The sequence below is a fragment of the Macaca fascicularis genome, chromosome 3 (assembly GCF_037993035.2).
Source record: "Macaca fascicularis isolate 582-1 chromosome 3, T2T-MFA8v1.1".
Taxonomy (NCBI): Eukaryota; Metazoa; Chordata; class Mammalia; order Primates; family Cercopithecidae; genus Macaca; species Macaca fascicularis.
The window spans coordinates 145189953-145204597 of NC_088377.1; the positions used below are offsets into that span (position 1 = coordinate 145189953).

General features: G+C 37.1%; 1 protein-coding gene across 3 annotated transcripts in view; it reads right to left on the reverse strand.

The window, feature by feature from the left end:
- Nucleotides 1–14645, reverse strand: part of RELN (reelin) — a 510762-nt gene that overhangs the window by 186834 nt on the left and 309283 nt on the right. For all 3 annotated transcript variants that reach the window (XM_005550435.4, XM_065542420.1, XM_045387530.2), the window contains exons 12-16: nt 12051–12202; nt 4800–4912; nt 3258–3466; nt 2368–2496; nt 942–1051 (exon numbers count right to left, since the gene is read on the reverse strand). In XM_005550435.4, coding sequence (XP_005550492.3) covers nt 942–1051; nt 2368–2496; nt 3258–3466; nt 4800–4912; nt 12051–12202 — 713 coding nt within the window. The remainder of the gene's footprint in view (nt 1–941; nt 1052–2367; nt 2497–3257; nt 3467–4799; nt 4913–12050; nt 12203–14645) is intronic.

The window sequence follows — 14645 nt, forward strand, 5'->3', positions numbered from 1 at the left end:
CTTAGAAAGTTGTAGACCACATGCTCTCACTTATAAGTGGGAGCTAAATAATGTGTACACATGGACATAGACAGTAGAATAATAGGCACTGGAGACTCAGAAAGGTGGGAGGGCGGAAGGGGGGCGAGGGATGAGAAATTACCTTGTATTCTATTTGGGTGATAGTTACACTAAAAGTCCAGACTTTACCACCATGCAATATACTCATATACAAAACTACATTTGTATCCACTGAATCCATAAAAAGAAAGACAAAAACCAAAGAGTTGGTGACTAATAACAAGTATAAGAAATGTACAGACATGCAACCGGAGAGCTTAAAATATCTTCTGTCATTGTCATAAGTGGTATCAGCTTTAAAATGATGCAAAATTCCAAAAATTCACTTGAAAATGAAAGAAAGATAAAAGATTTAAAAAAGGTATATATCCAAGTTTTCTTTCTATACTATTTTCTGAAAAGGAGGTAAAAGTTTCACTAGTTTTTTTAGAGATGATGTTTCCTTCTGTGTGTTGTCTGCATGCAAAAGAAAAGCATTCCAGATGTTGTGGTAGTTACTAAGAGAAGAATGGGTCTTATTTTAATACATGCAGTATGGTAAGTATTTATGTTAATTTTGCATACAACATTCAAGAAAATGTTAGGATATCCCTTGTCATCAACTGTGAATTTCAGTTTCAAGGTTTTATGCATTTTTTATTTATGTATGTTGAAACATTCTAGCATCTAATACTGCTGACTCCATTGGCTTTTTTTTTTTTTTTTTTTCTGATTGCACATCCCTGGGCTTCTAACAGAATGCAAAGGAGAAATGGAAGAAAGGGTGTTTAATGAATTGCAAGACCATAACTTAGAAATGTGATTAAGTCTGTGCTGACAAACAAAAGCACAGGAAGACTCTACATCAATGGCATGTGATTATGACAGGCATAAACACTAACCATTATCAATTGCCCACATGTTTCCAAGGATTGGTCCTGTTTGTCTCCAGCGAATCCTGGTGTTCCGGGTTAGTGCTGCATTAGGAAGGGGAATTGTTATTCGGTTCCACCTGCAAGAAATTTAGCACAGAACCATCTTCACAACTATGTTCATATCTTTTGAATGTATTTTACATGCTTTTCATGCTCTAGTTTCTGTGTGTTTACAAAAGCACTAAAGTTTACCAATAAACTCTTTAAATTCACTTGTGGAATTTGTTTATATCTTTAAAACAGATATACAACTTGTAAAAACATCCACAGCATGCCAGAGTAATGGATTTGTTATTTTATATTATTTAAAAAGTTTTTTAAGTTTTAATTTATTGTTAGAGATGGGGTCTTGCTCTGTTGTCCAGGCTGGAGTGCAGTGGCACAATCATAGCTCACTGTAGCCTCAAAATCCTGGGCTCAAGCTATGCTCCTGCCTCAGCCTCCTGAGTAGGTAGGACTACAGAAGCATACTACCACACCCAGCTAATTTTTAATTTTTAAATTTTTATTTCTGTAGAGACAGGGTCTCACACTATGTTGCCCACACTGGTCTCAAACTTCTGACCTCAAGAAATCCCCTTACCTTTGTCTCCTAAAGTGCTGGGATTACAGGTGTTAGTCATTGTACCTAGTCAGTTTGTTCTTAATAGTGAGCGATATTTAGTTTTTATACATTCTTTTAAGAAAATTTTCCATCAATACTCAGACCTTAGATATTACCTTATGCTAGACATCTGTGCAGAGATGTACTGCTACTTAGCATCAATTACTTTTATTTTTTGCTCTCCCCTAGCCCTACACACATTTAAAAGGGGATAACAAAGAAAATAATTCCCAACTTAATTTTGCCATTCTTGCAAATATTTTTACTATTCTCATAATGCTTATTCTGTCATGTGGCAAGTATTTTATATAATCATCTTTAATTCTCTTAATAGCCCCCAATGAGGTATATTATATACTTAATTATGCAGAAAAAGTGGAAAGTCAGGGAGAGTAAATATGGTTACACAGAATGGATTCCAGGTCCAATTTCAAAACTTAACTTTCTTCCATTTTTTCTATGCTGCATTTCTCTAAAAGTACTGTGGCAATAAATCTTTTGGCAATAACCACAGAACTGCCATATAGAATTTAAGTTCATGCAATTCAAAATATAAGTCAAGTACATAAAGAATGAATGGCCTCACAAATTGTAATTTTAATCTTGCATCCAATTTACCAAATATACTATCTTTCTTTCTTCTTCTTTTTTTTTTTTTACAAGACCACTTTTAAAGAGGTTAGGTTTCTTACCTATTATGACAAAAATGCTAATTTCAGGATTACTCATTGATTTTTATTCTGCAACATGGATTCAAGTATTTCAATATCTCAGAGAGAATGTACTCACCCACTGTAGTTTTCAGAGGAGTAGACAGTGCTGTGGGGGAGGTGGGGTCCAGCACAGATCTCAGGCAAGCATTCAGTGTGAAGGAGGGACCAGGAACGTCCATGGTTGGTAGAAAACTCCAAGCTGACACTAATAAAACCAGAACAAGCACACACAGAAGATGGGGGAGGGTAAAATAACAAAAAAAATGAAATTTTCAACTCTGGTTAAGTACATTAAACATCTGTAAAAACAGCGTAAAAATTTTTAAAGATGCTGTTCCCTAAATGATTGTTTTGTCTTTCACTAAAGTCTGACCAGCTTTCAAAGGGCAATTAGTTAAATTACTGCTATAAACAAACTATGTTTTAAAGACAACAAATGGTAACTTGAGTTTATGCTCCTGAGTTTGATAGGCGGCAAGGCAATTACCATGTCTCACACTGTCACTTCATCCTGTGAATGTAACACCGACAAAATTCCTAGAAAAAATACGAGCAACACTTGGGCAAGTGAAACTGAGAAGTCGTAGTTCTTAAAGCGCTAATTGATTTCCATGCTTATTATTAGGGGGTCACCAGCCGACAGGAGGTCAAGCTTTTTTTCAGTTGCTTTTTTTTTTTTTTCTGTCTTAGCAATCTGTTGTAATGGATGGTTGCCACAGCACATGCAAACACCTCTGACACCTAAGATCAAGCTCTTAGAATGAAGCCATTCCTACTTGAAATCTATCCAATCATACCCCTCATATTAATTGAAGAACTTTTCTTTTGGGAAAAGTGTGTTATTTCATCAATGAGTATTTTACTTAAAATCCAGTTAAAACTCTACTTAGAAACTACCTCTTATTTAATAGTCAAACCTGCAAGCTCATTTTTAGTTTTGTACACTTACAAAAAAGGGCTTCCTACCTGTTACCAGGCTGATGTGTTCCACATCCCAGATTGATGGAAAACTGTATCATGTGAGACATTGTAGAAGGGAGAACAGGCAAGACATGGAAAAAGTCTACAGCCCAGACATTCCTATTATGTCCTTGATGATTCTTTTGCCTGAGACAAAATTTGGTAGCAGGAGTCTGAAGTTCAGGATTGATGACCACAGAAACCAAAGATGGAACCTTTCCAACAAAGGAGACCAGAATCACTCATAATCCTTTCTATGTTAATCCATGTAAATTCTCCTAGATTTGGCCTAGTAAACACCATGTATGTAACTGCCATTTATTAAGCACCAGGAAATGTCCTTTGTGTTGCATTTGTTATTTCATGAAGAAGACGCTATCCTCAAGGAGCATTCAATTTAGTGACTCAGAATTCCTCCTGTGCACGAGGTGGTGGCCTCTGTGTGTGTTTGATTAGGCTCTCCCTGCCTGAAGATAAACTGATATAAGGGCTTTAAGAGTTATCTAAGCATGTGTATCCATTTTATTTAATTAGCACAAGACAAAGGCAACTTGACATTTATACTTTATCATCAGTCCTCTTTGAAAGTGGATTGGTATCATATTAAGGGCTTTCCAAATTAGTATTGTGAAAATAGGACAAAAGAGCCAATGAGTCAATGCATTATAACTCACAAAGCTGACTTGATATGAGGCATGAAGATGACCAGGGCAGGTGTAGTTCTACCTTGCCACTGCTGGAAACATAGTCCTTTATGAAATCCCAAATGGTATAACTTGGGTTACCCTTGCACATGGAATGTGCTGGATATTCACTCTGGTTGTTTCCCATTTTAACCTTGATGTTTGTTTTGTCTTTCTAACTTAAACCCTGAGATGCTAGATGTTAGCTGTGTTTAAGCTTTTAAAACTACTTAGGGTACCATCAGTGTGAAGAAAAGGCTAACGAATAATGAGTATGTGGGTGTGGCTTAGGCACAAACAAATCTACTTTTACAAAAAATAATTTTACAACTTATGATGAGTATCTCACATAATTTTGAAGATGTTTGCAAATAACCAGAGCTAACACCTGTTCTATATCCAAAGGGTAAAGAAAAAAGGCCAACCTCAAATCGGTAACTCTAATTAGCAAAGAAAAAAGCAAAGATAATAATAACCTGTGCTTCTACAGTGTCTTCTACCTAGGAGATCTCAAAATGCTGGACAAATACTCATTATGACTGACAGCAAGTGTGTGAGGGGGCATAATTAGAGCTACATTTAGGGCTTTCTTGGGGACAAGAATAACTGTCAGATTATCGGGTTCTGCCTTACTGTCTCTGATGGACTGTAATTCACTCTTCCTTCCTGATAACTCATTTTTCATTTGTATCAGGAAAAAACATGAATGATAAAATGTCCATTTCACTTTTAAAGAAATCTGGCGACCTCTGGCCTGCCAGAACAGGGATGTATCTTCTGTCTGGAGTAGTCTTTGTAGTTTTGACCTGGGCTTGTCCAGGGTGGTCTGAGGTGGTCTATTTGCCACACAGACTGGCATGTGTACCTTATATGAGGAATAGGAAAGGGTATCCAATGCTATGTGCTCTTTTCTTCCTTCAATTTTTGCATACAGGATTATGTCATTTTCATGAGAATTTCCAGGGTCACAAATTCCTCCTGCACAAAACAAAAATTTTAAGTTGCTAGTACCAACTAGCATCCATAAACATATCAAATATAGTGATAAATTTCCGAATAAAAAATCATTATAGTACCCAGTTGTCACTTAAGAATAACCCTAAACAAAGGTAAACAGACTCAAGGAAATAAATTATAACGATAGTTCAAGTAGGCCATGCTAAAGATCAAAGACTTGACATTTGTGAAGGCCAAAGTAGCTATTTGCTTCATGGGATTACTCAAATAATTGTCTACTTTGAGCAGCAACTACATGTTCATGTTCTAACCCACATTAAAAAGACGTGCTCTGCTTTTTAATAAACTGTTATTTCTTTAATTTGAGGTTTTTATGACCAAAGTTCAGAACCTATTGGCTATGGTTTTAAAACAAGGGTTATGACTTCTTGCATCAAGGAATTCTGAAGTAGTGTTAGTTAAACTGTTGCACATAGTATCTTTAATATTTTAGCATATTATTTGTATTTTAAATGCAATATGTTTTACATTTTTCATTTTTATATTTGGTATCTCATTTGATTGTTAGAAGGTACATAGAGTGTTTTGTTCTCTATTACTCTATAGTCACGAAAAACAATATGCCATTGAAGCTGAAGAGCAACTACGATCATCCTGATAATGGCACTGAATGACAGAGCAGGTACTTGAAGCTAAGATCATATAACTAACTACTGGAAGAGCCAGGGGTACATGTATGTCTTTGAACCCATTATTTTCATGACTTCATTCCATTAATAATTCTTTTTAAAATATTTTATTTTGTAGAGACGGAGTCTCCCTATGTTACACAGGCTAGCCTTGAACTCCTGGACTCAAGCAATCCTCCTACCTTTGTCTTTTAAAGCACTGAGATTGTAGGCATGAGCCACCACACTCAGCCCCAGTCAATAATTCTTGCTACTGCTTGCTTCTATCAACTGTCTGTACGACCTGAATATTAAAGGATGACATGTCTAACTAGAAGCCTCTCTTAATCCACCATTAGCCTTCGTGATCGTACCAACCAAAACAGCAGGACAATGGGGATGTACATGTATTTCCTGGCAAATATTCTATCCTTAAGTCTCCACATTTATAACACTAACTTCTTTTTCTTTTATTATTATCTTTCTAAAAAATTTCTTCAGTTCCTAAATCAACTACCATCAATGTTAATTTTTATCTACAGGCAACTGCTGTTGCTAATACTCTCTGACGACAGTAAAACAACATCAGCATTCTAGAATAAAACTACCCTCTGAGAGTTAATTTAGTAAAATACACAAATAATGGCTGAGACTCAGCATCTGATATTAAATAAACTAAGAAGAAAGTGTCAATTGTTTGTAAATGTCTGGGTCAAACTCAACCTAAGTAACTGGGTCTGATCCTGGGGAGAAATGACTGATATGTGATATTAAGCGGGAAAGCTAGAACTGAATTAGTACAAGAAACTTCATTAACAATAGAAGGAATATTAGACAAAATCAGATATCAGAGGGCAAGACTTTCATAGAATGTCCATACACTGGGTAGGAATAGAGAAGTCCTTAATGACCAAGGCAAATCTTCGGGATTCATTTGCAAAATGTCCCCCACAGTGGAACAGGATGCATCAGGCTATCATAGCTCTGGAACTGCTGCCATTAAAATTACTGGGTGATATATATCTTTTTTGATTCCATAAACATTGATTATTCCCTCATGCTTAGCAGTTAAATTTCCATAGTCTATTGATGAGAATTATGATTTGTTCATAAGTCTCCTCTGAGCTTAGAGCATGAGTTGGTCTCCAGTATGTCAGCTCTGGGGTAATTAAGAAAACTCATTTTCTGAATCTATAAACCTGAGATCTGTACAATTGACTGCAGTAACCTCATTAAGGTCACCTATGAGGCCCATTCTGATTGGCCAGGTGTCTTCTTTATATGATACATCTTATTTCATCTTCCAGAATGCAACAACTTTTGATGATCTAAATTAATAATTTAAATAACAGATGATTTATATTTGACTTTGAAAATACACTATTGGAATTACGTTGTACAAATATTCTTAACTAAATTCTTCTAGGTGAATTCTAAAATTATTTGGCGTATCTAAGTATACATGAGTTGGAAGCAACCCAGGAAGCTGGCTTGATGGCAGAAAAGCTAGTGTCTGACTGAAAACGAAGCCCTTTAAGACAAACTGGAGAGGGCTGTGGGAATCTGGGGGTAAGCCTGTTTCTAGCTGAGCCAGGGAAGGAGAGAGTTTAGTACACATTCTCACCCCATTGGTGTGTTCCTAGAACAGCTCAGTTTATGGGATAGCAGTGAGTTACAGGATGAAGCCATGGGAAACTGACCTCTCTATTTGATCTGAAAGGTTTTACAGGTAGATCGAATTTTCCAGCTCACGACACACTGATTTTATATTTGAGTCATTTGTGAGAAAACTGCCCAATAATTTTGTTTATTCCCAAGGAAATCTGTGGGTTTTTGTTTTGACAACGAGTGATGTTGCAAATGGTGGTTGGTACCGTCTGGATCAGGGTTTCTTTTGGAGCCAGACTCCTTGAGTATTATTAATGATAACGTAAGGGTGAAAATGTCTACTTTTCATTACGTACTTACTAAGAACCATGCACCATGTAAAATCAAGTACAACCATTATCTCTTTTCATCCCCTAACAACATTTTCAGGTAAGAATTAATACAGATTCACTTTGCTGATAGTGAAATGGAGGCCAAGAAATGTTATATAATGTGCCTATAGTCCCAAAGTAAAGCATGTCTTTAATGTTATTCTGTTTGACTTCAAACCTTTACTACCACTCAATAGGTAAGTCTTGGAGGATGGTTTTTGCAAAGCATTGAAGTCTGGCATGCTACATATGTTAGGCACATGTAATTTGGCATATAATAAATATTTACTGGATTAGGTAATTTGAACTGAGAATGGAGAAGTCAGGTATGGTGACAATGTATATCTCATCCTAATAATGTTTACTGTTCAACAACCCGTAGAGAAAAATCTTATGATTTTGACATTTATATCATATATTCAAGCATTTCCTTACATACTTCAGTGTTATGATAAATACAGCTACTAAAGCCGTTCTAATTGATGGTCTCTGGAGAAAAGATCCACATGAAAATGAAATTCATATTAGAAAGCAAAAATTTTAAATTGAGGCTATATACATATATATATAAATAAAATAGGATATTTATAATTATATATTAAGGATTTACCAAAAAAGGACAAAAATGGTGAATAATCACAGGCAGTGTGGGTTTAGTGCACCATATCTAATGACGCAGGTACTGAACTATCAGTGTTCTCTAATTTCATTAACCCGTTTTCTGTAACTTCTCTCTGTTCTCTTAAGAACAGTTCATGAACTGCATCTGCCCTTCAGAGATAACTGAAACGCACGTGAGAGCCACACCCAGCCCAGAACGGCAGAAGAAAAAAGTCCTAAAGGAGCCAAGACTTGAAAATGATGACACATTTTATCTGAAAGATTCTTCCGGGAGCAATTTATAGTTCTGTGAAGTGTCAATGACAGCAGCTTCGACAGGGAGATATGGATTCTTCCTCAGCTTCATAGCCTTTGGCACCTTGTGGAAAGGTGTGACTCAGAGGCATCTTGTACAGAAATTAAGGTGCAGGAAGATTTCAATAAAAATGAATGGGGCAGTCAGGTTTAAAATATTTTAAATATTGTTTTCAGTCATTTTTAAAGAATAATAATTGGCAGTAAACTGTGTTGTGCTGCCCTAATTGCAGTAAAAATACAGAGAAAAGGGTACAATGTAAGCTAAAAGAGCTGAGCATATAGCAGATGCCTACTAAATATTTGTTGGAGGAACCATAAACAAATACATGAATGAGTTGATGTCTGTTAGGTTATTTTTTGTCTAATTCACTGCACTTTGGTTCTAAGAACAGTGCCCTATACTTGTCCTCAATGAATTGGTGTTACATACGTGAATATATGAATAAAGGAAATAGATCTTGAACTGAACTTGGAAAGTCGAGCAAATTTTCCAGAAATGTGCTCACAGCAGACTGATATGAACCAAGGGCAGAACATACAGTCAGGGCCTGAGAGGGAGAGAGTGTGATCGAGTCCAGATTAACAATCAGTCTGATTTTCCTAAGGTACTGTATTTAGTGAGGGGCTACTTATAACTATCTCATCCTAAATCTCTTTCCATATGTCTTTATTTCCCATCAACCAACAAAATTTTAGTCTTTTCTATAGGTCCAGTTCTATCCTATCTATCCTACCATATCCCATCCTATCATAACCTACCCTATCCTTACTCTACCCTATGCTACCCTACCCTATCCTATCCATCTGTTTTATCCTAAAAACACCTTTCCCGGGTGCTGCTGTTTCTTCAAGATCCAGCCACCATTTATTTTCTTCTCTCTACTGATAAAACTCTTGAAGTGGCAGTCCTCCTCTTTCAGGGACATATTTTTATTTTTAACTCCATGTATTTGGCTTTCCAGGCACCACATCATTGGGAAAACTCTCTCCAAAGTCACTGGTGGCTTCTCAGTCTTTATGCTGGTTGATCTCTCTCTCTGTGGCATTCTTTATACTGCTGATCATCTCCCTGCCATCCCACCCTGAACCACTTTCTTCCTTCCTCCTTTAGGCTCCAATAACACCTTCTGCCCACCTCTGTTTATGTTCTTTCTCAGTCTGCTTTACTATTTCCCCCTCTACCTATACCTAGAGATGAGGGTTCTCCCTAAGAATTGTTTGTCATATACCTTCTGCCTGGGAGAACACAGCAGTTCTAGTGGCTCCAGTTATCACCTGCATATGCATGATTTTCAAATCTGATTCATATCCTGAATAGAATTTCTCCCTTCATATGGCATTCCAGAAACTTGATCTTAACATAAGTAACATCAAAATATTCTATTCCACACTTACTCTCTTATACACATATTTCTTTTCTAAATCTAGCAACCCTACCCTAACTGATCTCTTGCCCTTTAATTTCCAATTATTTCAATCTTTCATCATATTTGGGCTAGAATTACCTTTCTAAAACACAGGTGATCATGTAATACTGAACTAACAGGAATTTTCTGATAGCTCCATACTACCTAGAGAAAGAAAATCCAAACTCCTTAGTAGGAATTAAAGAAAATCACTACTCTGGCTCCAATTTACTTTTCTAGTTCCATCTTACATGCTTCCACTTATCTATACTGGGAAAATAACCCAGCCCCAAACATATCACATACCTTTATTCTTGTGACTTTTTTTCATAATGGCTTAGCTTGGAATTCTCTCCTTAAATTTAAATCATGCCCATCCTTCAGGGGTGAGTTCAAATGCCATCTCCTTCATGAAGCTTTACCCTAATCCCTCCACTGCAATAACAGCTTCTGTTATACTCCCATAGCATTTCATTCCATTACAGCACACTGCATTCTACCTTGTAGTCACATGGTACTTGTGGGTGGGAACTCTGATTAATTTTTATATCAATAACAACAGAAATATACTGAGTCTAAATATTTATTTGGCACGGTTTTGAGTGCTTTTCATACATTAACTCATTTGACCAGCAACTCTGTGATTTAGGTGACATTATTCTCCCTATTTGTATTCTCCATATATCCTAGCTCAAGGCTCTATATTCAATAGGCATTCCTTACTGTTTTAATTGAATGAAGAGGCTTTTACTGGGGATAATGTACTTCTTTGGGCTCATTCAAATCAATTCCCTATCATAGTCAATACTGTTTTAATTCCTTGATTAGTAATATGCTTTGTTCCAGGAAAAATTGAAGATTACTTAATCTCTTATATAAATATGACAATTATATAAAGGAACTTATATAATGATGAGTTAGTCTCATATAAATCACCAAATATGGCTAATTTATTATAAAAAATCAAAATAAAGTATGAAATATATCGTGTCAAAAATGGGCAAGAGGGAAAAAACTTAAATTACGCTGGCATACTAAATGTTTATTACAACTTTTTTGGAGGAGGGCTTAAGGTTTTCCAGGAATCCCTTTTGATAAAATGAGAGCCAGTTTGAACTGTAATTATGTAAAGAAAATGAGCTCTGGGCCTTTAAATATACAAACCAGTTCAGAGTGAAGGTGAGGTTATCCTTAAACGTGAGATTACATTACTTTATTTTATATGCACAATTTCTCTGTTATCAAACAGATCATTACGGAAAATGAGTTAGCATCACATAGGTAATATACTTGAGAGCAGGATACAATCTGAGGTTTCCCATGCAACCCTGAGCTGTATGATTATCAAAAAGGTGAAGTGAGGAATACGAGAGAAATAAATCGCCACTGCTGAAGTGAGACTCAGGAGATCTGTTTGTCCTGATGAACTGACATCTTCGCTAGTAAGTTCAAAGGTAGACAGTGTTTATTTCCTGTTTCACTTCCAGATGTTGCCTGTGCTTTTCCAGTCACTCAACAAAGAAGGCATGTGACATCTACTCACATTTCTGGAATGACATCAGTGAGAGAATATGTAACTGTGGCTCTTGTTGACTAAAAGGATTAACTTTGGAGGTCACAAAGTTCAACCTTCTAACTCCTTTTTGGGTAATTTTCCAACTATATTTGCTCTACAATACTTTGAAGAAAACTATAACTTATGAACACATTTTTTTTCTTAATGTGTTTGCAAACTTATTAGAAAATAGAGAGTATTACTGAAGTATTAACCTAAATTTCTCAGCTTCCTATTACAAAACAGTTATAAAATGATGAGATATTCATGAAAACCAAGGCTCACCTTGATGACTATTTTTGGGGGGAAGCTAGGAAAAAGAAATTGCTTTGTTTTAGCTTTTCTCTCATTGTCTTTTCAGCTATAACCATGGTGGGAGAGGTAGAAGGAAGGTATTACAGCATTTTTTCTTCAGGCCTCACCATGGCAAGCCACGACTCTCTATAGGCTGGCTCCAGTGGGGCTAGCCGGATACACGGGTGAGTACCACGGGCTTCTGCTCTGTCTGCAGAGCTCATATTTCATGAATGTTCATTTTATGTAGTTGACAACAAACAACCTTACTTCCTCAGGAATAGGTGCTGGCCTAGGATCTACCCCAGGGTGAACAAAGTTTGTGCAAAATGTACCTACCCATCACAAAGTAAAACCTCAGGTTCCCATAACCGGTAGTATCCATATATGGAGTGCATAATTTCCTCTCTCCATCTTTGAGGAAGACCATTGATAAGCCTGATTCTATTGTTCCACATTCCGTACCAATGACAGCTCCCAAGACATCCCATCTGAAAAAAAAAAAAAAAAGGATTTAAGAGTTAGAGTTAGAATATTATATTAAGTCAAATCTTTATAAAGCATAACATTTTGTTTTTAGTGAGGGACACTTACTTCGTAATGAATAATTCTGAAATAAAGATATGGCACTTTATTTAGGTAATGAATAAATTTTAAACACAAATTTTAGGTAGTGAATAACCTTTAAACACATTACATTCACAGTTATAGTTTACCTGTAGAGGGATGAATTTAATCAATATTGTATATGGTGTGTCTACTTGTGATCAGAGCCATGCTCCAGACTGATACACTTTTTATTCTTAAAGTACTTATAGTTGAGTTGGGAAATCAATGAACTAAGGAAACAGTGAAGTCTAAAAGACAGACTCATAATATAAATACTTACATGATGTTTTACATATTGAAAATAGCAATAGAATGAAAAGTCTATCTTTTCAATAGAATGAAAAGAATTGGCAAAAGTCTAGCAAGTTTTCAAAAAGGAGATGGGATTTAAACTGGGTCTCATCAAATAGGTAATTGGATACGTAGAAGAGAATAAAAATAGCTGGCTTTTACTGAGTGTCAACTACCTGGCCAGATCCTTTTCTAGGTCCTTTACACATTGAAGTCATTCAATTCTCACAGTGACCCTATGAGATAGTCACCATTACTACCCCAATTTTAGATGAAGAAACTGAGATGAAGAGAAGAGAGGTTAAGAATGACTAGCAAAGGAAGAGGACAGTATTCAAATCCATGCAGTCTGACTCCAGAGCCTATGCTCTTACCACAGTCGCATAACGTGTTGATGAAATCATATGAGTACAGGCTAAGAAATGGGAATGACCAGCAGGCACGGTGGCTCACGCCTATAATCCCAGCACTTTGGGAAGCTGAGGCAGGCAGATCACGAAGTCAGGAGATCGAGACCATCCTGGCTAACACGGTGAAACCCCATCTCTACTAAAAATACAAAAAAATTAGCTGGGTGTGGTGGTGCGTGCCTCTAGTCCCAGCTACTCGGAGGCTGAGGCTGCAGAATGGCGTGAACCCAGGAGGCAAAGGTTGCATTGAGCCCATATCGCACCACGGCACTCCAGCCTGGGTGACAGAGTGAGACTCTTGTCTCAAAAAAAAAAAAAAAAAAAGAAATGGGAATGACCTTGACACTATTAACAGTGCAGACATCAATAGACCTTGGTGGAGGATGTGTGTTGCGGAAGAGGAAAAAATACATTTGAATAGTACAGTGGAAAGAATCCATGGAGAGTTTGGAAAGAGGGGAGTTCAGACTCTATTTAGTAGACACTCAGTGATATTTCTAAACTGCATATATGATTACATCTCTCCTTTGTTTAAAGTCTTTCAGGGGCTTCCCCATTGCTATCTGGACAAATTCCAAGTTCCTTAATGCAGAATATGCAGTCCTTCTTGGCCTGGTCCAAGAACACATTTCTAGCCCAATCTCTTGCCTTGTACCATGTCTCTTCTGCCTTGTACCCAAACTCTTTTGCCATACAATGTGAATTCAAAGTCACTAAAACATTCTCTGTCAGCCCTCTGAACCTTAACTCATTGTCTATCAAACAAACTCAGGGTCATTCTTCAAGATGTCCTTGAAATATCAAACACCTTTCTGAACAGTCTTTCCCAAACTTCCTGGCTCCTCCTACCCAGCCCCACCACTCCATCTCAGACTCAGTTAGATTCTTCCTTTGTGATCTCATTTCTCACAGTACACTGCCATCGTTTCTTTACTTGCCTTTCTTTATCCCTGATATGTCAGCTCTTAAGACAGGATCTGCATCTTATTTTTGTGTCCTTAGACCCTAGCTCAGTGTTCAACACCCAGCAGAGTCTCAATAATTCTTGTTGAGTGATGGCGGGATTAAGGGATTCCATCTTCAGAAAATAAATGAAACTTGTAGAGTGCCCTGACTGTATCCCGTCCTCACTTTCCTCTGCTGTCTCTAGCCACATCTTTGCCCTATCCTCTGAGACAATTCATGCCATTAGCACAAATTGGCACAAATTGGAAAGCAGCCTTTCCAATTGGCATATTGGAAAGCACCATCTTCTGCTCCTGACCACACATCAGGCAGGTCTGACCACCACTTCCACTCAAAGTCCCCTTGTATCTGTACTCAATGCCTACTGCTACCATTGCTGCCAGGCTTTGGCACTGCGTCACCTTACAATCATAGCTCTGATGGTTCAGCCTCCTCTTTCCCTTAGATATTTCCTACACCATCTGCCTGTCTAGATCCAAGCCCTGCAATGACCACCTGGTCTTTAGCTTCTCTGTTAGTCTAGGTTCTAGGCACACACTTTAAATGCCCAAAATATTCAGAGAGGTTTTCAGGTTTAGATCTCTTTTAAAGATTCACAGGCCTAGATGAATGGTCTTATATAGAGATCTGGCCTCTCTGCCCACAGCTGCCTCTTCCC